Source organism: Podarcis liolepis (assembly GCF_965112155.1).
Source record: "Podarcis liolepis genome assembly, chromosome: 14".
In the NCBI taxonomy this organism is placed as follows: domain Eukaryota; kingdom Metazoa; phylum Chordata; class Lepidosauria; order Squamata; family Lacertidae; genus Podarcis; species Podarcis liolepis.
The window spans coordinates 23,568,198-23,595,026 of NC_139569.1; the positions used below are offsets into that span (position 1 = coordinate 23,568,198).

General features: G+C 45.1%; 1 protein-coding gene across 1 annotated transcript in view; it reads right to left on the reverse strand.

The window, feature by feature from the left end:
• LOC310692635 (uncharacterized protein) overlaps nt 1-23,756 on the reverse strand; it is a 62,453-nt gene extending 38,697 nt beyond the window's left edge. The window contains exons 1-19 of the mRNA XM_083473581.1: nt 23,721-23,756; nt 21,479-21,573; nt 20,165-20,232; nt 18,358-18,385; nt 17,141-17,216; nt 16,574-16,726; nt 14,690-14,898; nt 13,541-13,632; nt 12,245-12,351; nt 11,333-11,697; nt 10,244-10,347; nt 9,900-10,018; nt 8,337-8,513; nt 7,288-7,496; nt 6,355-6,446; nt 5,186-5,286; nt 3,679-3,849; nt 2,794-2,856; nt 1,229-1,443 (exon numbers count right to left, since the gene is read on the reverse strand). Of these exons, the coding sequence (XP_083329707.1) occupies nt 1,229-1,443; nt 2,794-2,856; nt 3,679-3,849; nt 5,186-5,286; nt 6,355-6,446; nt 7,288-7,496; nt 8,337-8,513; nt 9,900-10,018; nt 10,244-10,347; nt 11,333-11,697; nt 12,245-12,351; nt 13,541-13,632; nt 14,690-14,898; nt 16,574-16,636 (2,087 nt within the window). The 5' untranslated portion in view covers nt 16,637-16,726; nt 17,141-17,216; nt 18,358-18,385; ... (1 more) ...; nt 21,479-21,573; nt 23,721-23,756. The remainder of the gene's footprint in view (nt 1-1,228; nt 1,444-2,793; nt 2,857-3,678; nt 3,850-5,185; nt 5,287-6,354; nt 6,447-7,287; nt 7,497-8,336; nt 8,514-9,899; nt 10,019-10,243; nt 10,348-11,332; nt 11,698-12,244; nt 12,352-13,540; nt 13,633-14,689; nt 14,899-16,573; nt 16,727-17,140; nt 17,217-18,357; nt 18,386-20,164; nt 20,233-21,478; nt 21,574-23,720) is intronic.
• Between the last annotated feature and the right edge of the window lie 3,073 nt (nt 23,757-26,829).

A 26,829-nucleotide genomic window follows, 5' to 3' on the forward strand; every position in this document is an offset into this window, starting at 1 on the left:
GCGCTTACCTGTGGGCGTGGTGCACCAGCCAGGTGAGTGGGGCAGGGGGCGTAACGCCCCCTGTGTGACGCAGAAATCGCGTCCCGCATACAACACCTCCTCTCTTGGAGGAGGAGAGGCTTTCTCGTGTTGCCACCCTCCAGACCTGTGGTGGAGGAGGCACATGAAGAAGGGCTTCAGATGATGATGTACAGGGTCCAGGTTGGTTCATATGGGGCAAAGCAGTCCTTGAGGTACTGCAGTCCTAAGTTGTTTAAGGCTTTATAGATGAAAACCAGCACTTTGAATTATGCCCAAAAAGTACTTGGCAGCCAGTGCAGTTGGACCAGGATTCGTGTTATATGCTCAAACTGTCTTGCCCCAGTAACAAGCTCGCCGCTGAATTCTGCACCAGCTGAAGTTTCTGAACCATCTCCAAAGGCAGACCTACATTTAACACGTTGCAGTAATCTAACCTAGCGATTACCAGAACATAGATGACAGAGGTTAGGCTGTCTCTGTTCAGATTTTATGTACCGTATTTTTCGCCCTATAGGACGCACCGGCCCATAGCACGCACCTAGATTTTTTTTGGGGGGGGGGAATAAAGGAAAAAAATTATCCCCCCCCCCAGGAGCGGGGCTGGGGAAGCTCGGGCTTTGGCAGCTTTGGCATCGCTCTGGGAGCTTGCGGGGCTGGAGGAGGGGAAAGCGGAGCTTCCCCCTCCCCAGCCCCCAGAACGGGACCCAGAGCCATGTGGAAGCTGCGTGCAGCTTTGGCATCGCTCTGGGAGCTTGCGGGGCTGGAGGAGGGGAAAGCCCTCCGCCAGCCTTCTCCCGCTGTCCCCCGAGTTTGCGGGGCTGGCGACGGGGAGGAGCAGGCTTCTCCCCCCGCCAGCCTTCTAGCCAAGTCGGGGGACAGTGGGAAAGGCACGCTGCGCCTCTCCCGCTGTCCCCGAGTTTGTGGGGCTGGCGACGGGGCTCTCCTGAAGCCTGGAGAGCAAGAGGGGTCGGTGCGCACCGACCCCTCTCGCTCTCCAGGCTTCAGCGAAAGCCTGCATTCGCCCCATAGGACGCACACACATTTCCCCTTCATTTTTGGAGGGGAAAAAGTGCGTCCTATAGGGCAAAAAATACGGTAAATCCCTCAGAGGTGTTTTATTATAGTACAGCCAGCAGTATAAAACATGGATAAATAAATAAGTTCGGAGGGGACCTTCCCCCAAAATAAAGAACAGGTCAACACTCACACAGACTTGTAAGCCTCGCAGGATATACTTTTGGGGATTTGCCCAAGAAACTCTGCATTCACACTGGAAAGGATGACCACCAGTCTCTCCTCAAACCAGTCCCGAAAATCAGCATTGGTGAAGGTTGAAAACGCCACGTTCAAGCGCTCCATCGTCAAGGTGAGCATGGCCATTTTCACATCCACTGAGATATTGAGCACGCTGGCGGAACTGGGCTAAAATGGGGGTGAAAGATGATTACAAACTTTGGCAGGAAGATTTCGAGAGAAGAGGGCCGGAGATCAGGGAAGGTCTTGTTACTGCTTTAAATTTGGGGGTCCTTCCTTGAATACCAGACAGCCACCTCCCTGCTGTCTTTTCGGCACTTACTGAAGACCTTTCTCTTCCAGCATGCCTTTGAAGTCAATCTTTTGCATGCAAGGTGGGTACTTTTGATCAATGCTCCACCCCTTCCCTTAAGTGAACCTATGAAGCTGCCTTTTATCAAGCCAGACCACTGTTCCACCTGGCTCAGTTTTGTCTACACTGAATTCCAGTAGCACTCATCCTTCCTAGAGATCTCCCTATATAAAGAGAGGTGTAAGGTTGTCATCATGCAGCTCGAATTAGAGGATTTGCAGTGCCACATCACAATTTGCATGAATTCTAGGTGGGGTAGGGGAGCAAAAGTGAAGGCAGGTTGCACAACAACACTGATCGCAGCAGAGGAATGAGAAGAGATGGAATACCAACAAGGGGCAGTTTAAAACAACAGCAGAAGTTTAAATAAAGCAGGGAGGGACACAGAGGGAAATGGCTGTTTTAAGCAATAGCAGGCGATGGTGGGGTAGTTTATGTGCAAGAGAGTTGCACCAGAGGAGGTGCATGGGGTTAAAAGTGAAAGCTAGGGGTGCGGCCCCTTGTAAGAACATAAGATGAGTCTGTTGGATCAGGTCAATGGCTCATTGATCATTCCCAGGGGACCTTTGGAGAAAGCCATTACAGCCAAACCAATTTGCATGAGGTGTTTTGAGTTCCTCTACAGCAGCCTTTCTCAACCTGTGGGCCCCCAGATGTTGTTGAACTACAACTCCCATCACCCCTAGCTAGCAAGGCCAGAGCTCAGGGATGATGGGAGTTGTAGTCCAACAACATCTAGGGACCCACAGGTTGAGAACCACTGCTCTACAGTGTGGCACTCACCAAAGCATGCGCAACTGTTGCACAGGGGTAGCCAACACGGTGCCCCTCAGATGTGTCCAGGAACTCCCAGGATTCCTCATTGTTCGCTATGATAGCTTGGGCTGGTAGAAGTCGTGACCCAGCAAAATCTGGAGGGCATCACATTGGCCTACCCTGGTGTAGCTCATGGGGGCACTATCAGCTACTTCAGATAGTATAGCAAACCAGACCACTACTCCCTTGGCCACCAAGATACCAGCCACCAGGTCAATAGGGTTCCATTTGCTAGAAGACCTTGCAAAAAAACAACAACCCAGTTGCTCTAGAAGCTATTAATTAAAATGCCATTCCATCCCATCTGCTTGCCTAAGATGGGGTTTGCTCCATGATGCAAAAGACCTTACCTGAGACAAAGACCGGCTGACTCTGAGTCTCGGTTTCTGAGACTCTGGGTATCTCCGGGTAGCCTAATAAAAATTATTATTATACTTACTGGAGAGGGCGTGAACGGACAGGGACATTCACATAGCTTTGGCACATATTGTTAAAGTCTAAGAAATGGCTTATTTCCCTGTCCGTCCATCCATCCATCTACCCCCATACAGCCCATCCTCTGAAGCAGTCATATGGCTTCCCTCCCAAGAAATCCATCAAGTCAAGAAGGACATGCTAATTCAAACAACTGTCATGGATGCTTCAGCTGCGATTCCTGCATTGCAGGGGGTTGGACTGGATGACCTTTGGGTTCCCTTCCAACTCTACAATTCTATGATTCTATAACTCATACTTGAAGGCTGCATCAGGAGCCGGTTGACACCAAAGGACCATAGCAAGAGGCAAATATGTTATTTCCCATATGGCTCTAACAGTTGTCAATGGCCCGTCTGGTGCAGCACCTTGTTCCCACAGTGGCCAACCAGACAGGACTTGAGTGCAAGAGCCCTCTCCCCACCGGCAATTCCAAGCAATAGTTATTTAGAGGCATGCTGCCTCCAACAGCAGAGGTAAAACAGCCTTCTCCTCCTCTATGCATTTGCCAAATCTTCTTTAAAAGCCATTCAGAGTTGTGGCCATCAGTGCTTCCTGGGGGAATGAGTGCCACATTTTAACAATGGGCTGTGTGAAGAAGGGCTTCCTTTAGTCTGTCCTGAATGGCCCTAAGTTCCAGTGCTGTGAGAGAGGGAAGAAAGCTTTTCTCTACATCTGCTTTCTCCATGCTTTCTGTTATTCCAGAAAGTCATTTCTGGTGCCCTGCTCAGCGGTGGAAGGCAGGTCCCTGAGCTCTGTACCTTTTTGTAGGCAATGTTGAATGCATCCCAGAAAGCAGCCAGGTGGTCAAGGCCAGGCAGCTGAGCCAGCCTTGTGAAGACCATCTTCACTTTATCTACGCAGCAGAGCATCTCTGGATTCACAGTCAGCTGAGCAAGTTGTACTGCTGAGAGTTCCCCCAGGTTAGCCGTCTGAAACAGAGAGAAGGCACACAGAAATGAATAGCTGCATCCATCCACCCGCTTTTATTTTCTTTTTTATATATAAATTTATTTATTTGGTTTTTCATTTATGATACAAAACAGACATCGCCATTAATTAAAATAGTAAAGTAAAGGTTCCCCAAACCTTCGGACATCCCTCCATGGGTTCCATTTCAAACTTTCATTTCTGCAGTTTTTCCCCCTGTAATCTATCCATTAAGTATCCATAATTTCCAAAGTTCATGTTACTTTACAAGTGTCATTGTATCCCTGCTAATGATTTCTAACTGTTTACTGTAGTCTCTCAAATAGTCCATCCGCTTTTCATCCTGGGGAGTAGTTGGCATCATGTTACCTTAGCCTGAGAAGATCTGAGTTCAAATCCTTGCTCAGTCCTGGAGCTCACTGGGTGCTCTAGCCTAGTAATCTTCAAGTGTTTCAGTCCTAACACCCACCTTTAACCCAAACATGCATTTGGGAACCCATTTCTTAATCTTTCCCCACATATTTGCATGGTGGTGGTGCTCCCGTTGCAATCCGCCTTGGATCAGGTCGCAACTCACTAGTGGTTCTTGACTCATTGGCTTTAGACCAGTCTACTGCTTGGGGTTGTTGCAAGGACTGAAATGTGATAATCCCTTATGCAACACCTTACATGTCTTGGAGGAAAGTTGGAATATAAATATAATAATAAAACTATAGCAGTTAACATTTTCAGTGGACGCTTGGGTTGCGAATGTGATCCGTGCAGGAACCTGCAGCACCGCGTCTGCGCATGCATGGGTTGCAAGTCAGTGCTTCTGCGCGTGTGCAAAGTGCGATTTAGAGTTTCTGCGCATGCGCAAGCACCAAAAGCTGGAAGTAACCTGTTCTTGTACTTCTGGGTTTGGCGCAGTACGCAACCCGAAAACGCGCAACCCAAAGCATCTGTAACCCAAGGTATGACGGTATACGGTGCTTGTATATGATCCAAGTTTTTTGCCCACTTTATTTCATTGCATTTCATACAACAGCCCTATGAGGTAGGCCAGTGTTATCATCCACATATTGTGAAGGCTGGAAGTCAGGCCACTGGTCCATCTATCTCATTACCGCCTACACTGACTAGCAGCGGCTTTCTGGGGTTTCAGGCAAGAGTGTCTCCCATCCCTACCTGGAGATGCCATTATGGATTGAACCTGGGGCCTTCTGCATGCAAAGCAGGTGCTCTACCACGAAGCTAAGGGCTTAAGACCAAAGGATGAATTGCTCCTCTGCTGTTGTGGTAAAATATGGACCAGACCCTGGTTGATCTTAATAGAAAGAGCATCACAGCTGATCTTACCCCATTGAAGCTTGGGTCAAGAGACATCAAATCTGTGATGCTAATGAAGGACTTGAATCTCTGGAAGTTGAGGGAGAGCCAGTTTCCGGTCATCTGGCAGTCTGAAATAAAATAATAATAATAATAATAATAATAATAATAATAATAATAATAATAAATGTTTCTGCAATTCTGCAAGTAGGTACCCATTTAGGAGCACCAGATGAACAAAACAAATGCTTGCAAATATTTAACCAAAGTTCCAAAAGATGGGTTGTCGCTGCACTGTTGCTTATGCAGCAATGTAAAGTAAGAACCAGTGGATTTTGCCAGGGGTGAAAGGATAATTTAATTTCTAGTCAACTTCACTTTTGCATTCGTTCATTCCTAAGGCCATTCCATAAATGTTCCACCACTGCCTGTGAAATGCTGCCCTGAACAAGGTCCGCCTGGCACCAACAATGAACTTCTTTTCACAGCCAGGTGAAGACTTCCAACTTCTCCCTGGAATTTGATCCCATTACTTTATCTTAGGAGTCATCCACACTTCCATTCGCCCCACCACTTTCTCCCTGGAAAACCCACGGTTTAGCGCTGAATTAGATTGACATTTGCTCTTGTTTAGAGCAAACAAGAGGGTTTTCTCGGGGAAAGCAGTGGGCAATGGCAAAACTACTCTGACCTGAGCCTAGAAAGCACTGGACGAGCAGAAAACCACTCTGGTCCACACTTTCTAGCCGCGGGACAAGCGAAAGTGTAGACAAGTTCTCAAGTTCTGTTCTGGGTTGCTCCACCCTGATGGAAGCTTGCAATTTATGTTTTGTGTACTGGTTTTATTTCTTTGAATATTGACAGTTTTTATATTAATCAGTTTTTATATGTTTAAACATGAATGTAGAGACAGTCCTGTGTTAGATGGCTAACAAATTAATTTATTAATAATAGTAATAAAAATGATGGTGATGGTGACTCCATTCTGTTTGCACACTAATCCACACAAATGACCCCATCATCTTTCTGCCCAGGGCTCCTTCAGGAGGAGAGATGGGACAGCAGTTTAATAAGTAAAGAAACAACCTGTGAGTGGAGGGCAGACGTTAAGATTTCAGAAGAAAGAAGTGAAGAGATCCAAAACTGACTGATTCCTCCATCTGTGCATGAGTTAGGAAGCCAGGAAACAAAAGGCTCACCTGTTTTTCGAAGGGCCTGGAGGATCCACTGGCCCACACCAGTCTTGGTCTCCAATGACATCTGGTCAAAGGCAGAATCCAGCCCTTTCACACTGCAAGGCATCCAAATGCAGGGACACCATTAATTCAGAACACTTTGGTCTCTAGTTCTGCCCACCAATGCAGCCCCCGACAGATTACTCCTGAGGAATTGTGGCCCTCTATAGATTAGTCCCCCATAGCTTACACGCCCTGATTTACACACCCAAGTCAACGACTGAAAAATCAGCACCAGGAGACACAAGAATAGTCAAGAAATTACTTGGGTGGTTAAATGTGCTTTTAACTCCTGGCAAAAGCTGTCCACAGATTCCCCACCCCGCTAATCTGAATGAAGACATTTATTCCATAGGTTGAGGCCACTCCTAAGAAGACCCTCCTCCATACTGTGGCCAGATCTGCCTCTGTCCAATGTGTACAATCCTCAGGCCCCCTCCCTAGCAGATCACAATGACGGGGGCAGCCTCTACAGAGGAATGCCATCTCTCAGCTAATAGCATTATAAAACTGTTGAGTTGGAAGGGACCTCAAGGGTCATCTAGTCTTTGGCAACCCAACCTCTGTTTACAAATCTCCAGTGAAGGAGAGTCCACCACCTTCCTAGGGAGTCCATTCCACTGTCAAACAGCTCTCACCACCAGAAAGTTATCCCTAATGTTTAGCTGAAAGCGCCTTTCTTCTTATTTGAATGCATTGGTTCAGGTCCTACCCTCTGGAGCAACAGCAGCAGAAAACAAGCTTGCTCCATATTGCATGCTCCATCTCACCTGATCTTGGGCTATTTAGGGCCTTAAAGCTGTCTCCATAGCAAAACAGCAGCCAATGCACCTCCTTCCGCCTGGGTGTTATTATATGCAACCCGCATGAAACCGCACTAATCAAAATTTTACTTACATGGGTTGTATCTGCGTGCAGTTGGGGAGAGTAGGAAGGGCCCCCAGCTCCTCCACTGTGATGGATGGGAAATAAATTATCAGGAGCCCATTGAACCAGGACAGTAAATCAGGCATTGGCATGGAGGCAAAGTGTGGCTTCAGGAGTTGGAAAATCCCCCGTAACATGATCTCACGAACCCGCACGTTGGTTATCTCTGTGATGCTCCCCTGGAGACAAAGAACATACAACCATCAAATATATGGAGGCTCGTTTCTTTTATTTCAGATTCGAAAATCTGCTTTATCCTTGGCGTGAATGGCAGGGGTCTTAGAAAGCTCTGCATTCGAACAGAACAATGGATCTAAGAACCTAAGACAGCGATTCTCAACCTGTGGGTCCCCAGATGTTGTTGGACTACAACTCCCATCAACCCTGAGCTCTGGCCTTGCTAGGTAGGGGTGATGGGACTTGTAGTTCAACAATATCTGGGGACCCACAGGTTGAGAAAGGCTGACCTAAGAGGAAGAAGAAGAAGAGGAAGAGTTTGGATTTGATATCCCGCCTTTCACTCCCTTTAAGGAGTCTCAAAGCGGCTAACATTCTCCTTTCCCTTCCTCCCCCACAACAAACACTCTGTGAGGTGAGTGGGGCTGAGAGACTTCAAAGAAATGTGACTAGCCCAAGGTCACCCAGCAGCTGCATGTGGAGGAGCGGAGACGCGAACCCGGTTCCCCAGATTACGAGACTACCGCTCTTAACCACTACACCACACTGGAGCCATACTGGGTGAGATCAATGGCTTGTCTAATCCAGAATCCTGTTCACACAGTGGCCAACCAGATGCCCCAAGGGGAAACCTGAAAGCAGGACCAGCTACAAGCACACTCTCCCCACTTTGCGTTTCTAGCAACTGGTATTCAGAAGCATTACTGCCTCTGCCCCTTGAGGCAGAGCATACCCATTGTGGCTAGTAGTCAAGGCTAGCCTCCTCCTCCTCCTCCATGAATCTCCCAGTCCAAAGCTGGCATCCAACACCATCTGGAGATTCACCATTCAAAGTGGCTCACCTGTGCCTGGATGCTGAGAAGAAGGCTTTGGAGCTCAGATATGCTTCGGCTCTGAAGGGTTGCCATCACATTTGTTGCCTCCGTCTCAGCACTGACCCTGGCGCTGTCTGTTAAGGTGCCAGAGATAACAAGCAGTGTTCCCATCTGGGTTGTTGTCAGCAAATCCAGCACTTCAAACTGAAAGACAAGGGGCAGCGGGGAGGGACACCATCATCACCAGCGCTTCATTCCCTATATGAGTGTGGTCGGCAGGTGTAAGAAGCTCCTTGTGGTTCAGGCTGTAGGTCCATCTAACACATGCTTCTGATCAACAAGGGTCAGTTGGTAAAGCATTGCCCAGTTGGCCTTGGCCGTGGCAGTGCCTCCTTGGTGGTAGCTCCCACATGAATGATTTCCAGGAGAAATTTAAAGAACACTCCTGTTTGCACAGGTGCTTGGCGGCTGAGAGATAACTGACCACAGCAACCACAACATCAATAACCATGGTGGTATACAATTGCTTCTAAACATTTTCAATGTTCTAATTTACATGTTTTTAGAGGCTTTGAAAAATGTTCCGCATGTTTTCTTTATTATCCTAAAGTCTACTGTTTTATTTATTTATTACAAGTACGTCCCACCTCTTCCTCCTAGAAGCTAAAGCGGGGGGGGGGGGAGAGGTTAAACGGGAAAGAGTGACTGGTCCAAGTGGTCTCCCATGTCCTAGTCGGATACTCTAATCACTACACCACACTGGCTACTATACCCCATTGGCTTAACATGATGGTGTGTCCATTGGGAGGAAGGGTGGGATACAAATTTAATAAGTAAATAAATAAAAACATCTCACAGTGAGCACTTCACTGAAAGATCTTCCGTCACCTGAAGTTCAGCAGTCTCACAAAGAATCACCACCCTCAAAACTGTTAGCATGAAGGAAGAACCCCTGTCAAAGGGGAAGAAGAACCTGGTCTTCACATGATTATTGCCCTCACTCCCTGACTTCCTCAATGCTCATCTGTCACAAGCAGGGGAAGGGGACTTGAAAGCCTCATTATCACCTCGTTCACTTGTCAGATCAATTGCTCTGATGCCCTGGCAGATAATGACAATGCTCCTGCTCTGGGGTGAGGAGAGAGAAAAGGGCCTGGAGCTGGACACTCCCTGCCCCCCCACCTTCCTGCCCCGCTTCAAATGAGGCTGGGTGTTGGTGGTGGTGGGGAACAACACTAAAGGTAAAGGTAAAGGGACCCCTGACCATTAGGTCCAGTCGTGGCCGACTCTGGGGTTGCGGCACTCATCTCGCTTTATTGGCTGAGGGAGCCGGCGTACAGCTTCTGGGTCATGTGGCAAACCAGAGCAGCGCACGGAAACGCCGTTGATGTTCCCGCTGGAGCCGTACCTATTTATCTACTTGCACTTTGACGTGCTTTCGAACTGCTAGGTTGGCAGGAGCAGGACTGAGCAACGGGAGCACACCCCATCGGGGGGATTCGAACCGCCAACCTTCTGATTGGCAAACCCTAGGCTCTGTGGTTTAACCCACAGCGCCACCCGCGTCCCACAGGGAACAACACTACTTACACCATTAAAAGAGGGGTTCAGGTGAAGAAAATCATTGTAGTCTGCAAAGCTGCTGGAGAGTCCGAAGTTTTCCTGCAGCCAGTCTCTGCTGCTCGATGTCATGATGGTGCAAGCAGCTCCTGCAGGGAATATGGAGATGCAATTGCTCCGCCCACTTTTGCCCCTGTTCACACACCCCCTTGTGACTCTGGCACATTCACCACCAGCAGGTGGATCCCAGAAGATTACCCCCAAGATAATGTGGTCCTTCAGCTGAAAAAGCTCCCCGTCCCTTGCCTTAAAATCTTAATAGTTTATCACGATTTCCAGCAAGGGAGAAAAACCACCAAATAACCATCTATCACCTTCTTTTGTAAGTTGTCTTTTCAGAAAATCCAGACGCTTTGTGCAGACAGCCTTTTGGGTGCTGTTGTCTAGCTCATGATAGACAGAATCAATCCCTTTGTAGCTGCAAAGCAAGCAGAGCAGAATGCATTTTTGTACATTCTCCACAACAGGGAAATCCAGTTCTTTGCACACATAATTATATTTCTCTGGCCTATAATAGGGAGCTGCCTTATACTGAATAAGACCATTGGTCCGTCTAGCTCAACATTGTTTACACTGACTGGCAGCAGCTCTCCAGGGTTTCAGAAAGGGGTCTCTCTCACCCCTATCCAGAGATGCCTCAGTTGAACCTTGGACCTTCTGCATGCCAAGCAGATGCTCTACCCCTGAGGTAGCCTGTCCCACTGTCGAACAGCACTTATCATCAAAAAATTACTCCTGATGTTTAGTTGAAATCTTGTTTCTTGTCATTTGAATCCATGGGTTCAGGCTGTACTTTCTAGAGCAGCAGAAAACAAGCTTGCTCCATCTTTCATGTGACAGCCCTTCAGATATTTGAAGGTGGCTCTCATATCACCTCTCAGTCTTCTGTTATCTAGGCTAAACATACCCACGTCCCTCAATGGTTCCTCCAAGCCTTTTGGCTTGGTCCTCCAGACCATTGATCTTCTCAGTCTACCTCCTCTGCATACATTCTAGCTTGTCAATATGCTTCCTTAAACTGTGATACCCGGAACTGGACCCAGTATTCCAGGTGGCATTTTCATTTTTATTAAGTTTCCCATTTTAACAATCCAATCAAATCATTGAATGTTCCAAATTATACAAGTACATATCAAATAGTCCAAATATTCTGCCTAAATTATAAACTTTTTGTTGGGACTTCCGATGCTTCTACATCAAGGCAGGTCCTATTACGTCCCTTGATCTGGACACTAGACTTCTGTTGATGCTGCTTAGAATTGCATTATCTTTTTTCAGTTGCTGCATTGTGACAAACACAGGGCAGGATTGACATCTCTACCTCTGACAGTTTTTCCATTAGAGGACTTCCCTCCATCAAGCACAACCCATGGACCACCCACCCTTAACCTGAGCCTACTCACATATCACGGAAGTCTGTGCAACCAATTTTGGTGGGGAAAAGCTCCAGGATCTTTGCATCAGCAACAGGCAGGAACCTCATCAGTTTCACCTGAAACAGGTCTTTCAAGGAGGGTGAGCAGAGGTCGGGGAAGCTCTCATTCACCTTCCTCAGAACGGTCTCCAGCAACAGATAGCTGGCTCCGTGCTCAGGTGAGGGCTCCAGGGGCAACAGTGATAACTGAGTCAAGTAATCTTCCATGAAGCGGATGCTCTGGCTGCGGAGGGTTTGGGCAACAGCTTCTGCCAGGCTCTCATTGGCCAGGACACCACGAGCAACGGTCAGTTGGGCAAGCTGGGAGGCCGTCAGGACATCCAAAGCTGCAAACTAGAAAATGGGTGAAAATCATGAGTTTGGTGCAGGCAGTCCTAAATGGACAAAACAATAGCTCTTCTAAGGACTAGTGTTGACCATTTCTCCATGTCCCTCTGAGCATGCATGGAGTATATGGGGAAGGGCTCAGTGGTAGAACATCTGCTTGGCATGCAGAACGTCCCAAATTCAATCCCCAGGAGCATTTCCAGGTAGGGCTGGGAATGTCCTCACCTGAAACCCTGGAGAGTCACTGCCAATTCCTATGTCCCTAAAGGTTATCCCCCTCCCCATATATAATGGTTCTAACGCCCCCCCAATAAAAATCTAGCCTGTCACAGGGAGCCTATGTACTTGTCAGGAGGGCATAAAAATGAGCACCTGCCTTTTCTTTATGAAGCAGCATTTGTATGCTTTTTTAAAAAAGGCCAGAGTACTTCAGAGCACATGCAGAGTGCCTTCCCTCACCCCCAGCCCGACAGGAAGCCTTCAAGTTGCATCCCACAGCTTGTGGTTGGAGTGAGTTACTCTCCAGAGCCACAAGTGCAATTGATTTTCTTACCCCATCGAATCCACTCCAGGTCTTCAGGAGGTCATTGTATGAGGCGTTGTTCAGGAAACTCTTCCAGTAGCTCTGAATCCATTCTTTGGGTGAACTCTGTGGGCAGCCTGAAAAGCAACATCAAAAGGAGCTTTGTGGTGTGGGCAAGGAAATGGAAGGACCAAAATCTGCCACCTGTTTGGTGAAGGCTAATGAAATGTGTGGAGCTGGCAGCAATGGAGAAACTGACTGATACATTCCAGAAAAGAGAAAGCATGAGATGAAATGGAGCGTATGGGGAGAGATGGAACTATTTTGTGAATACTGGAATGCATTGTATCAAAATGAAAGACTAGAAATAATATTTGTTTACCTAGATTATGTATGTATTTCCCCCCTCACTCTCTTTTCTGTTTATCAATGTATTATAATGCCGTTTTTCTCCCTTGTGGTAGTTTAATGAATAATAATAAAATGAAGAAGACGAAAAAATGTATTTAATTTTTTTTAAGACGCTTTATTTTTCAAAGGGTCAAATGGAACAATTTCTAATGAAGCAACTAGGACTATTATCCCACTCAGTATCTGTACTGGAGTTGAAATTGACTTTACATATGTAAATCATGTTGTTGTCAATTGTATTTCATCTGGTTGTTTATATTGTATATGTTTTTTATTGTAAATTGCTTTGAGATGCCTCATTATAAGTGATTCATAAATGAAATTAATAATAATGCATCCAACAGGAGGTTGGCAGGAGTGTGAGGTCCTCCTCTTTAAGATTCCACCTACACAAGCCCCAATTCCTAATCTGCAGTTTCTGAACCAAAAGAAAACCAAAACACAGTCACCCTTTGTAATTTTGCACCCCTCCAACTGAAAGGTTTGCACAACAATGGATATAATAATATATGAGTGGAAACAACTGAATCGTATAAGGGGGAGAATAATTGCTTGCAAAAACGTGTATAAATTTGCACTCAAGAAATATTGGGAGAAAATAATTTGCACAAAATGCAGATGAAGTTCCATGTGGACCTTTCTTTAAAAGAGAAAAATTATCAACTAGATGCAGGAATAAGGTGAGCTTTTCCAACATAAAGCTGGAAAAATAAGAAAACAGGAGAAACCAACATTTGCCCATCCCTAAATAAGAGAGGGAGTCCTGTCCAATACAGGGCTGTTCAACGGCTGCAGGTCCACGAGCCATGTGACTCTGAGCTGTTCTGCTGGCTCAGATTGGATTGAGCTTTACTGGAGTTATGACTCTTGACCGCTTGTGAAAGGAGCACCAGAAGGGGCACATTCCCAACTTACTTTGTATTGTAAGGAATCTCCCGATCCAGTTGGCAACCTGTTGCTTTGTGCTGCTGTCCATCCCAGAATATGCACTGTCCAGAGCCTGGACGCTAATGATGGGAGACACAAGAAGGGAAATAAGCATCTTATTGTTGGTTTTATCTGTTTGATACCTTACACAGGGCAGCCTCTGAGGGACAAGGACTTGCATCCGATGCTAGTCCTACTCAGAGAAGACCCACCAAAAACAAGGGCCATGATAACCAACTCCTGTTTATTTATTTCATTGAGTCTACTCTCAGTAGAGCTTAGCTGGAGACAACTCGTGCAGCCAGGCTTCAAAACCTTTCAAATGCAATCAAATGCCCAGACAGAGGAAAGTCTTACTATGACACCAAAAGGTTGTCAGTGATGGTGCTAGGCAGGCCTCAGCTGGGAGAGCATTCCACAAGTGTTGGGAAGGGGGTTACAACCAAAAAGGTCCTCTCCCTGTTGCCACCCTCAGGTGTTTCTTGTGGGGTGCAAGGAGAAGGGCCTAAGATGATGTTCTTTTTGGGAGAGGGGGCCAGTCAGGTATCCTGGTACTAAGGCTTTGCAGGTTAAAGCCAGCACCTTGAATTGGACTGAGAAATCTACAGGTCTCATCCCCATCAGCATTCTGCAGCAGCTGGCATTTCCAAACAGCCTTCAAGGGAAGCCCTGGGTATAACTCATGTCATCCCTGTGAATTTTGACCCATACATATCTCTTGTGCAAAGGACCTTTCAGACTGCAGTATTCAGGATCCAAACATCTGTTTGAATCCTGCAACTACAGCTGTCTTTAAATTCTCATCTCACTGAGAGGGAACCAGCTGCTAACTTAGCTGGTAACTCTAAATGTTGTCCTCTTGATTGTAAAAAACAAAAAACCTCAGAGTGGTTTACAAACAAGGGAGAAAAAACAATGAAATTATCAGTGAAAAATAATGAAAAACTACTTAAAATCTTCAAAAAAATATTAAAATCAAGAAGTTAAAACCCAGTTTAAAACACAGATCAACATTGTACATATCTGGACAGGCTTGCCTAAACATAAATGTGTTTTCCCAAACAGGGAATGGGGTTGCCTGGTGTCAGTAGGCAGGGAGTTCCAAAGATTGATTTCTTACTAATAGTTGTCACTTACACGGTAGCGAAGCCATCACAAGTGATGGGAAGCTGAGTCATGCACTCTAGGACATTGGAGTTTATCGCTGCCAGGTAGGAGTGCATCGTGTCTTGAAACCAAGAGGCAAGGAAGCCTGTGCTCTGGACCCGGGGGTCTGCCTTGATCTTTTCCCATGCTGCATTCAGCAAGAAGGTTTTGGCTGTCAGTGAGATTTGGTCCCCAGAGACCTAAATAGAACAGAAATGTGGAACACTTGGTGCTCAAGGAGGAGAGATAAGTGGGATTAACCTGGCACTTTATTTTTGCAACACGTATCCAAATTATTGCTACACATCACATGGCTGTTATTTAAAAACAGAAGGCTAGCTTGCTGGATCAGACCAGAGGTCCATCTGGTCCAGCATCCTGTTCTCATAGGGTTCAACCAGATCCCCATGAGAAACCTACAAGCAGAGCCTGAGTGGAACAGCAGCACTCTCCTCTCCTGTGCTTTCCAGCAACTGCTATTCAGAAACATTACTGTTGGTGCTGACCTTTAAAGCCCTAAACGGCCTCGGTCCAGTATACCTGAAGGAGCGTCTCCACCCCCATCGTTCTGCCTGGACACTGAGGTCCAGCGCTGAGGGCCTTCTGGCAGTTCCCTCGCTGCAAGAAGCCAAGTTACATGAAACCAGGCAGAGGGCCTTCTCGGTAGTGGCACCCGCCCTGTGGAACGCCCTCCCACCAGATGTCAAAGAGAAAAATAACTACCAAACTTTTAGAAGACATCTGAAGGCAGCCCTGTTTAGGGAAGCTTTCAATGTTTAATAGGTTATTGTATTTTAGTGTTCTGTTGGAAGCTGCCCAGTGTGGCTGGGGAAACCCAGCCAGATGGGCGGGGAATATATTATTATTATTATTATTATTATTATTATTATTATTATTATTATCATCATCATCATCATCATCATCATCATCCAACCATGGAGTCAGAGCATAGCCATTGTGGCTAATAGCCATTGATAGACACTGCCTCCATGAATTTGTCCTGTTCTCGTTTAAAACCATCCAAGTTGGTGGACATCTTTGCCTCCTGTGGGAGTGAGTTCCATAGTTTAACTATGTGCTGCATGAAGAAGGCTCTTCTTTTCTCTGTCCTGGTCAACTGAGCTGTGCCTCTTCAATGCCCCCTAAGCTAGCTCACTGCCCTCAAGCCAGGGGGAGGATGCTATCACACTGACAGTCCTAAAGTAAGATTCCCCTGCCACTCCAACCAGCTTCTGTTTGTGAAACAGGGCGATGGCACACTCCAGTCCTTAGCTCAGGCAACAAAACGTCTTGGGACCACCCAGCTTATTCACCATTCAAAATAGCACAGGCAGCAGCATCAATCAATGCAGATCTTGATATACGATGCGTACTGCATGCACATGCACACACGCACACAACATTAGTTTTATAATTCTCAGTTGCTCAGCTTTAAGCTCTCTGCTTGCAGTAGGGTTACACAAGTTAAAATCCTGGGGATGGGAGAGTTGCAAATGCACAGGAGATCCTGGTCTGAGCTGCAGGGCAATTTGGCTTTGTGACCCTCTGTTCCTTTGCAGCCCTATGATTCTGTACAGGTCTCCAGGTCTCACTGCAAAATCTTCCCTGCAAAACGTCTCTGGGGTGTCACTTTCTAAACAGAGCTATCCATTCGCAAACATACAGGTTGAGCAGAAGGGAAGCAAGCACAACGGGTCAGAAATTCTAGTTCCAAAGGAGCAGCCCTTATCCTACACACCTTATCTACCTACCAAAGCCCAGATGCAACACTGGTCTTCAACAGATCCTAGTGTCCACCAGAGAGGTCCTAACAGCACACAAAAACTAGGACCATTTTGCATAACCAAAGAAGGTATTTGTGAGAGTACTACTTACCTGCAGATTTATCTCATTCAGAGCTGCCTGGAGTGTGTCTTTGTCAACATTTTCAAAGAGCATCAAGAAAGCCCCTTGGTCCAGCCGGGCCTCAGAGTCTGTGATGGAGCACTTGAGGATGGAGGCCAGCTCACTTGACGTCAGGTTGGAGATCTGTAGAGCAAAAGATGTATTTGCGTCATTTTCTGTGAATTATTTGCACTAGCAGTAGCAAAACAAGGTACTCTTTCAAGCCCCAAACACTCATCTTCACAGCTACATGTCTTTTAATAGGTCCAATCCTTCCCTTAAACTCTTCTCTGCCCTTGACAATAATTGCTCCCACCTCTTTTTCTATGCTTGGCATTTTCATTTCCAGGTTTATTTTGTTTCCTAAATAACATTATTTGATAACTCAATGGAAGTTTCCCAAGAATTGAGCTTCCTAAGCTGAAGCAAAGCACTGGCATGACATTGGCTCCATGGCAAATCGATTAAGATAAACTTTGCAGAATCTGAGCTGTTGAATAAGCAAACTTGGAAGACCTTATCTGCATTATTTTGGATATTTAAAGCTGGCAAAGATACCTGGTCTGCTGAGCCACAAGCATACTGTGGCAGTGTAAATTGGCATGGTTCTTCAAGTGTGGAGTTTAGCTCTGCCCTGTATAAAGAAACACACAAGATTATAGATTATTAGTCAAATGCATTTCATCTCACTTTTGACTACTGAAATGATTAAATGATTCAGCCTACAATTCTCACATAGGTGTAAGCCCCATTGAACAAAGTGACACTTCCTTCCAAGTAAACTCACATTCGATTGTATTGCCAACTTACTGCTTTTTGTTTTTTAAAAGCTGCACAACATATGGAGTGGGGCTCCTTATTCATTTCAGACAGACTTTCTTGTTTATTTAAATAGTTATCAATAGTTATCAATTGCGCCCATCATGTAAATACAGCAAGACATGTATACCACATACAAATTGACAATCACTCTGATAAAAGCATCATTAAAGCTGGGGGGGGGTGTTGGAAATCATATTGTAAAGGCTTGCCTGGATAATACAGTTTTCAACAGATGCCTGAAAGTAGGCAGGGATTATTCCTGTCTAGTTTCTATTGGCAGGGAGTTCCACAGGGTAGGCTCGGTCCCTAGTAAAGGCTAACCAAAACTCAGGAACACGGGGAACCACCAAAAGTGTCCCATCAGAAGAGCTCAGTGATTGAGGTAGTAATCAGATGATCCTTAGGGCCCAAGTCCTTTGGGTTTTGTGAATTAACACAATAACCTTGACTTTGGCCTGGTAACAAATAGGTTAGGGAAAAATTAGACCCTAGAATGAATGGCCTTATAGGGGCCCTCTGTAGCTGAATGTTGAGAGATTCAGGACAGATTTAGAAACTATTTCTTCACACAGTTAAACTATGGAATGTGCTCCCAACTTGGGTGGCTTTAAAAGGGGACTGAACAGATTCATGAAGGAAGAGGGCTCAGCCATGCTTCTGAATAGCAGTTGCTGGAAAGAACAGGAGGGGAGAGGAGGGCTTTTGTGCTGGGGTCCCTCATGTGAATTTCCCACAGGCATCTGGTTGGTCACTGTGAGAACAGTGCTTGACTAGATGGGCCCCTGGCCTGTTCCAGTAGGCTCTTCAACATGGAGTCACTTTGCTGCTACCCTCCTCAACTGCTGCTCTCTGGGCCCTCATCTGGGAGGCCCCTGAGTTATGGGGCCCTAAACTTTGGCCCAAGGTCCACCTTATACCACCAGCACTTAGAATTCTACCCCATTCGCCTGTACCTGTTGATGGAGGAGCAGTAGGTTGATGCTGTGAAAACAAACAGACAAAAAGTAAATAATCACAGTGTTCTTATATTTGTTTTTAAAAACAGTTGCTTTTATCTATATTCTGGTCATTTCATTGCCTGCCACCTTTGAAGCCTGGCTTGTAACCAGAGCAATAAAACATAGTATTTATTGAGTAAGTGGTATATCTATAAACATAAATAAATCTTATGGGGCTGCTGGATCCAATGCAACAGAGGAGTCAGAACCCAGTGCACAGCTATACGTGCTTCAGTCAATCGATGCAACACAAACGAGTCTGGGTTGAATTACGGCTCTGGTGAATCAACCCTCCTTGCTTCAGTTAGGAGGCATCTCAAGCCACAGCAGTTTCAGCACCCTGGACAGCAGCCCTATTCCCAGGGCAGTAGTGAAGCCTCACTTAGGGCTCCTCTACATTTTGCTCGTCCCATGCCTAGAAAGTACAGGTCCGAGAGGTCTTCTGCTTCTCCCAAACTTTCTAGGCATGTGTCCAAGTGGTTTTCCATTTACCCAACCACTTTCCCCAGGAAAACCCACTCTTCACCACTGAATTTGTGGTAACCTCAATTGACATTTGCTCCCATTCAGTAGTAAAGAAGAGGTTTTCCCTGGGGGAAAGTGGCAGGACAAGCAAAAGTTCAGCTTTACTGTCTTCTTGTGGGGTACAATTTAGCATACTCTGAACAAGCATAGTTGAAATTTGGGAAATGTTCCATTAACTTTCAGGCATCAAATTTCAATGCCTGTTAGACAGATGAGCTGGTGGAGTTCTCAGCTAGCAGAATGGACTGTACTGTTTTAGAATGCAGGTGGGAGATGACATTTTTGAATGTTCTCTTGCATTTTAGGGGGGGGAGAGAACCCTCCAGATAGAAAGTTTGCACTTGCAAGGAGCAATGCTAGGAATTTCTTCCCAATGTGTTAGGTTTCTATTTGGAGGAAAGTTTTTCTTTAAAAGCATTCAAAGGTGCATTTTGTAACCTGAAGTGGTGCAATCCACACTACCACTTCAGGGTTAGCTATGATTCCTACATTGCAGGAGTTGGGCGAGATGACCCCTTGGGTTCCTTCCACGTCTATGATTTTACCACCTCATTGTCCTACATCTGTAGATCATTTCCACTGGAAAGAAGTGGGGCAAGGAGAAAATCACTCAAACCCATGCTTTCTAGGCATGAGACAAGCGGAAGGGTGGACGAGCCCTGTGACAAAGTACCAGGATGCTGGAACTGCCTTTCACATAAATAGATCATTACATTCATGCCTTAGTCTGAAACAGCGCTCTGAGTTCAGCTTAACTTGTGTGTGATATTGGTCATGGGTCTGGATAATCATCTTCTTCCCACCCACTACCAGTCTGCTATAATCCCCTGACCCTCATTTTTGTGCCAATAAGATAAAAGTAAAACTGATCTTACTTACAGATTGGGAAGGCCGGACACTGATTAAATAGAAGAAAAAGACAAGTGGTCAGAAAATCAGGATTGCATATTGCTCATATATAGAGCTGGATCTATTCTAAAAAGCTAGTGCTGTGGAGGGGTCAAAATGACAATGATGGAAAGAAAATCTCCCACACGGGGGGGGCAGAATGTTGCATCAGAGTGTTCAAATAAACATTGCTCTTGAATTGTTCAGTCATTGTTCACCTGTGATGCAACTGGCAAGATCTTCTTCTGAATAAATGGTGCTACTTTCAGGACAGACACTAAACTGGCAAATTAACCCCAACAGCAAATGGATCATGTTGCCATTGTTCATCCCCCCTCCCCATACTTACTGGATTCAAAGCGATAGGATAGGATCGGCGAGAGCGATAACCATGCCAGCTGCCTTCTGTCCAGCCCCCTTGAAATGCAATTTGAAATAGTTAGAACATGTGAAAGGACTAGTCTTCCAAGAGTTTGCTTAAGGATTAAAGCCAACATGGTGCCCTCCAGATGTTATGACTACAATTCCCATTGTGACTAGCGGTCAAGGATCACGGTGGTTTTAGTTCACAACATCTATAGGACATCACATTGGCTGCCACTGAATCAAAGCAGTCTGAGTTAGAGGCCATCATCACATCTTGTGGCAGGGAGCCCCACAGATTAATTAGTGGTGTGACATAGCAGTCTTTTCTTTTGTTAGTCCAGAACCACCAGCCCCTCTGAATTTTAATGCTATGAGAAAGAGAGAGAAATGTTTCTTACTCACAAGTTAAGAGAATCTCCAGGATGGTCTGCTGTTACTGCAACGAATTTAGCTAACAGCACAAGTCTGCTCATGTCTACTGAGAAATACATTCACTGGGCCTTGTTCCCAAGTGAGTGAGTATCGGATTGCAGCTGAACAGTGCAATCCTAGGTCTCTTTACACAGACATAGCTCCTATTGTGTTTGTTGGTGCTTCCTCTCAAATACATGTGTACAGAATTACAATCTAAGGCTGTCACCTCATTAAATATTAGTGGATTAATCACATGGAGTTGTATCTAACTAAGTTTAACTTAGAGTAGACCCACTGAAATGAATGGAGCTGAGATAGTCATGGCATGGCCAAACCTCCAGAAGGTCGGGGAAGACTGATTTTAGTCAATTAATCTATTCTGCATAAATTTGCACAGAAGCGAAAACAAACAAAAAACACTCTGAAGTAGAAGCACAGCTGCTTTGATTTTAGCTTATTCAAGTAAGTGTTACAGCAGAACTCTCTTTCAGAAGATGTTCCCTATTTCCCAATTTATAGAAGGCTCCTTCCAATATGGTGCTTGCCACAAAAGTCATTTTTTGTTAGCTACTTCCATTAAAAGTAATTTGAGGCACTTTTTCAGAACCAGCTGCCTCTGTTAGGAGGGACTTTCTAAACAGCTAAAAACGTTTGATTGAACTGATTAATCAGCTGGACATTACAAGCTGGGCAATTAATCAGTTGCATAGAAAAGCCATGAGTCACTGCTTTAGCTCTCAAAGAATGTGATGACTGTGAAGCTGATTCACCTTCTAGCCCCACAAAAGCTTGCCAGAAAAATGTCTGTTTTGCTCACTGTGTAAATATTTACTTGGATGCATTTGATTATGTTAATTATTGGGGAAAGAACTGGAAAACCTACCTGAAATGAGTAGCAAAGTGAAGATCGTGTAAATGGGCAGGCCTTCTTTTTCCTTCATGGCAACTCAGTTTTCCAAACAGGCCTTCCTTGCAGTGCTATAAAGCATAAAATATGAGCTCATAAGAACATAGGAAGGGCCTGGCTTGTGGATCAGTCCAGTCTCCTGTTCTCCCAGTGGCCAACGAGATGCCTCTGGGAAGCCTGAAAGACAGGGCCTGAACGCAACAGACTCTCCTGAGTTGTGCTTCCGACAGTGGAAACAGAACACAGTCATTGTGGCTAGTAACCATTGATAGCCTTATCCAATGCTTTTTTCCTTTAAAAATGTTTAGGAGTTGTCTCATTTTGACTCAAGAAAATCACCATTTTATAGTTCAAATCGGGGGAAATAAATACAGTAAATGGACAAAAGTACAAAGATTCACAAAATGTTTAGGGGTGTGCGTACCCCCCCAAAAAAGCACTGGTCTTATCTAATCCTTTTTTAATGCAAACCGACTTGGTGGCCATCACTACATCTTGTGGGAGCAAATCCCATGGATCACCCAGTTCAGGCCCTCCTTCCAAAGACAACCTTCCTTGCTTTCCTGAAGCACCCATGTGCATCCTTTTGAGACTCCACATAATTCCAGAAGTGATTTGTCACGAGGGTTATGAAGGAACAAGTCATTAGATCTTCCAGAGGGGCGTCTTTTGGGCCTCATAGTTGCTCTTCTGCTCTAAGCTACAGTCAGAATCGCAAACAACTTTCAACAGTTTGAGAAGTATCACCCTTTTTGTGTGCATTCCTCTGGTTATGTTCCAATAACACTAGAAGACATAGAATCGTAGAACTGTAGACTCGTAAGGGACCCAAGGGGTCATATAGTTCAACCTCCTACAATGCAGGAATCTCAACTAGATCATTCATGACAGGTGGCCACCCAACCTCTGCTTAGAAACCTCCAGAGAAAATTGCATGACATAGCAATTTAGTATTGATTGATGGCATTTATATTCCACCTTTTCCTCCAAGGAGCTCAAGGTGGTATACATGGTTCTCCCCCTCCCTGTTTTATCCTCACAATAGCCCTGTGAGGTAGGTTAGGGTGAGAGGCAGCTGGCTTCATGGCTGAATGAGGATTTGAACCCTGGTCTCCCAAGTCCTAATATGACACTCTCACCACCTCACCGTCTCATAGTGCAGATGAGGAAGGGGCAGCTCACCTGAGCACACCATTTTCAAACCAATTCGATCCATTTTTAATCATTTTTTTAAGGGAGTGCTAAAACACTCCCCTGCCCCCAATTTTAACACCGGTTTCACAATGATTTCAATATTTAAAAGTGGAGGGGGGGAACAGAGAGAAATATAAACACAGGGATAGAAGGGATACGTATTGAAAACAGCTGGGTATTTATTTATTTGTTTGTTTGTTTGTTTTTATCCATTTAATTGTGTGTAGTTTTTTAGAATTAAAAAATTAGGCCACAAAGCACCATTTTAAAAAACTGAATAAAATCTGCAGCTAAAATTTCACTGCCGGGAAAGTTCATGGAGGTATAGAGGGCTGGTGATTGGCTCAGCTGCTCAACACATCACTTGACATGTCCAAACCACAGATCATCAACCCGTCATATAAGAGGAAAAGGGAATGAGGCTTAAGAAATTTTAACCTAACCATCTATAATACAGAATGGGCTTGGTTGTAAATAATAATAATTTAAAAAATCAGAAACAGCTGGCATGGCAGGTATTATTATTATTATTATTATTATTATTATTATTATTATTATTTATATACCGCCCTATATCTGAAGGTCACAGGTTTGTACTACATCTCCCATCAGCCCCAGAATTGTATGGCTACACTGGCTGACATTGTGCTGGGAGTTGTAGTCTAAAACATATGGAGGGCACCAGGTTAAGGACTGCTGATCTAGATTAATAATTTTGGGGATATTTTAAATATCAAAAACCAGAATTAATATTCCAAGTGTTGGTAGCAGCAAAGCGGCCTATAGCTCAATACTGAGTGGGCAAATGGTCCTCCCAATGAATTTCTAATTTCTACTGTTTTAGGACAGGATCCAGCTGTTCCTACTGCCCCAAAAATTAAGGCACAGAAGCGTAGAACTGTAAAGTTAGAAAGGACCCAAGGGTCTTCTAGTCCAATCACCTGCAATGCAGGAATCACAGCTAGTGTGTACAAGTTATCCCCATCCACCTTCTCTTCCCCTGCCCCTCCAAAACCCACCTTACCGTCAAAACGCCGTCATGTGTTCCGGAGGCTGGCAGGTGGACCAGTGTAAGTGTCACAGTCTCCCGTGACATCTCCTTTTATACCCAGGTCTCAAGCCACTGGGATGGAATGCAGTCAAGCCGTACAGGTGGCTGCTTTGATGCAGCTGCAAAGAACAAAAGAAAAGGGCCCCACCCTTCCTCCTGGGGCACCCTGGCCTTTGGGGCACATTGCACTCCCCTGCAGAAGGCTGGGCTCGCCATAGCAGAGGAAATTCACCTCGGTGGGAGCCAGTGGAGTGGCTGGGGACCAGTTGCCATGTGCCGCTCATCACGTGGTTCGCCCTTGGGTGCCTAGGTTTTTCTTTCAGAAGCAGCCAACATTCTTTACTTGTTTGTTTGCTTGGTTTAGTCTACTTCTGGGCTCACCTTACACTGTGCATGTTCACTCGACCGCTTCAAGCTGCAGAATTGGCACTCTTACAGGTGCTGCATAATGTTTGTTCCGCAGTTGTAAGGAACTGATCTTCGGAACTCCCTGGCTATTGACATCAGGCGGGTGTCTTCACTGTACTGTTTCCAGCTTCTGTTTAAAACATTTCTGTTTAGACAAACCTATCCAGATGTGTAGAAGTTACACATGTTTTCATCTGTCTCTAGCTTGGTATTGATTGTAATTCGTTTTAGAACGTTTTCAAGTATCTGCTTTGTTTTATTGCTAACTAGCTGGGAGTTCCCGGGGCTGCCTGGGTATTTTTATTATTGTGGTTTTTAAAATGGATACTGCAATTTGTGAACCACTCACACTAAGAATTGGGTAGACTCAATCCAAAGTCATGTTTTGGTGTCCACCATCTTGATTCAAAATGGTGCCTGGCACTCAAGCATCAATGTAGAGCCCCTAATCCCCTCCAAGGAACCCTCATGCTGAGTTTGGTGATGATATCTCAAGAGGTGGCCAAAGCAATGTCAAAAAATGGGCACAGACGTGCCAAAATGACATTTCGGTCCATCATCTTGATTCAAAATGGCGTCTAGTGTCCAAATGGTAATGGAGTCTGCCACCCCACCTCAGGAACCTTCATGACAAGTTTGGCAATGAAATCCCAAAAGGCATCTGAACATAAAGAGAACAAATGGACAGACAAGTGGTATCAATTTTGCTAAATAAATAAATGCACTTCCACTATTTAGAGACTGCTTTTCACTGTGGATGTTCACAAAAGGTGTTTACATGACAATCAGTGGAACAATTCATGAATCAATCCCATGCTAGTTCTACTGTCATAGGATATACCGTATTTTTTGCACCATAACACTCACTTTTTTCCTCCTAGAAAGTAAGGGGAAATGTCTGTGCGTGTTATGGAGGAAATGCCTACGGGTGGCATGCCTACAGATTTTCCTCCTCTAAAAACTACGTGCGTGTTATGGTTGGGTGCGTGTTACAGAGCGAAAAATACGGTAACCAAATATATCAAAGATGGATGCAAACACGCATCTAAATAACAACCTAAATTATAGCAAAATGTTGTTGTTGTTGTTGTTTAGTCGTTTAGTCGTGTCCGACTCTTTGTGACCCCATGGACCAGAGCACGCTAGGCACTCCTGTCTTCCACTGCCTCCCGCAGCTTGGTCAAACTCATGTTCGTAGCTTCAAGAACACTGTCCAACCATCTCGTCCTCTGTCGTCCCCTTCTCCTTGTGCCCTCCATCTTTCCCAACATCAGGGTCTTTTCCAGGGAGTCTTCTCTTCTCATGAAGTGGCCAAAGTATTGGAGCCTCAGCTTCACGATCTGTCCTTCTAGTGAGCACTCAGGGCTGATTTCCTTAAGAATGGAGAGGTTTGATCTTCTTGCAGTCCATGGGTCTCTCAAGAGTATCCTCCAGCACCATAATTCAAAAGCATCAATTCTTCAGCAATCAGCCTTCTTTATGGTCCAGCTCTCACTTCCATACATCACTACTGGGAAAACCATAGCTTTAACTATACGGACGTTTGTCAGCAAAGTCAACAGGCATAGCAAAATAGCCTATAGCAATTATTATCTATTGCATACCCAACTATTAAACTTTACCCATGACGATTCCACCAAACATGGAGAAAACGAGCAATAGGATGTGAACATCTTCAACATATATCAATCTGTTCTTAAAAATTGGATTAAATAGATCAGGGGTTGGGTACCATTTTTAAAAAAATATTGCTTTAAAATGCTTACCCAGGGAGATAGCACAAACCCATTTGTAAAGTAAATACGGTATGCCAAATATATTCAGGAATTGTCATCTGCAGTATTTCCCCCCATTAAGCTACAAAACTGTTCTCCATATCCCTGTTGCATGTGTAAGTACAGCTCCTAACAAGCCACTGAACCTAACTTTCCTAATGATAGAAGCTGTTGGACAGATTTCCTTGAGATGCAGTGGGATCTGCTTCGATAATAATAATAATGATAATAATAATAATAATAATAATAATAATAATAATAATAATAATAATTTATATCCCACCCTCCCCAGCCAAAGCTGGGTTCAGAGCAGCCAACAACAGTAAAATAATACAGCATTCTAAAATCAATTCATTATAAAATCAGTTCAAATCAAATTAATGGCAACCATTGGGATAGAGTTCTGTGAAGAATTACCAAAGGAGGGGGTCAGGCTGTGCCTTGGCCAAAGGCCTGGTGGAACAGCTCTGGCTGGCTGGCTCTGCGGAAAGATGTCAAGTCCCGCAGGGCCCTAGTCTCTTGTGACAGAGAGTTCCACCAGATCGGAGCCACAGCCAAAAAAGCCCTGGCTCTGGTTGAGGCCAGCCTAACCTCTCTGTGGCCCAGGACCTCTAAGGTGTTTTTTTCGAAAACCGTAAGGTCCTCCGTGGGACATACCAGGAGAGGCGGTCCCGTAGGTACGATGGAGATATTTCAACGGAGGCTGGGCATTCATCTGTCCTGGTTGCTGCCTCTGCATCCTGCACTTTAGCTCCTGTATATAAATTCAATAAATAATAATCCTGCTTTGAGCGGGGTAGGGGTCAAACTAGATGACCTCTGAGGTTGCTTCCAACTATATAATCCTATGATTCCATAACCCAGGGTTAATTAGGACCATTAACACACATCATGCCAGA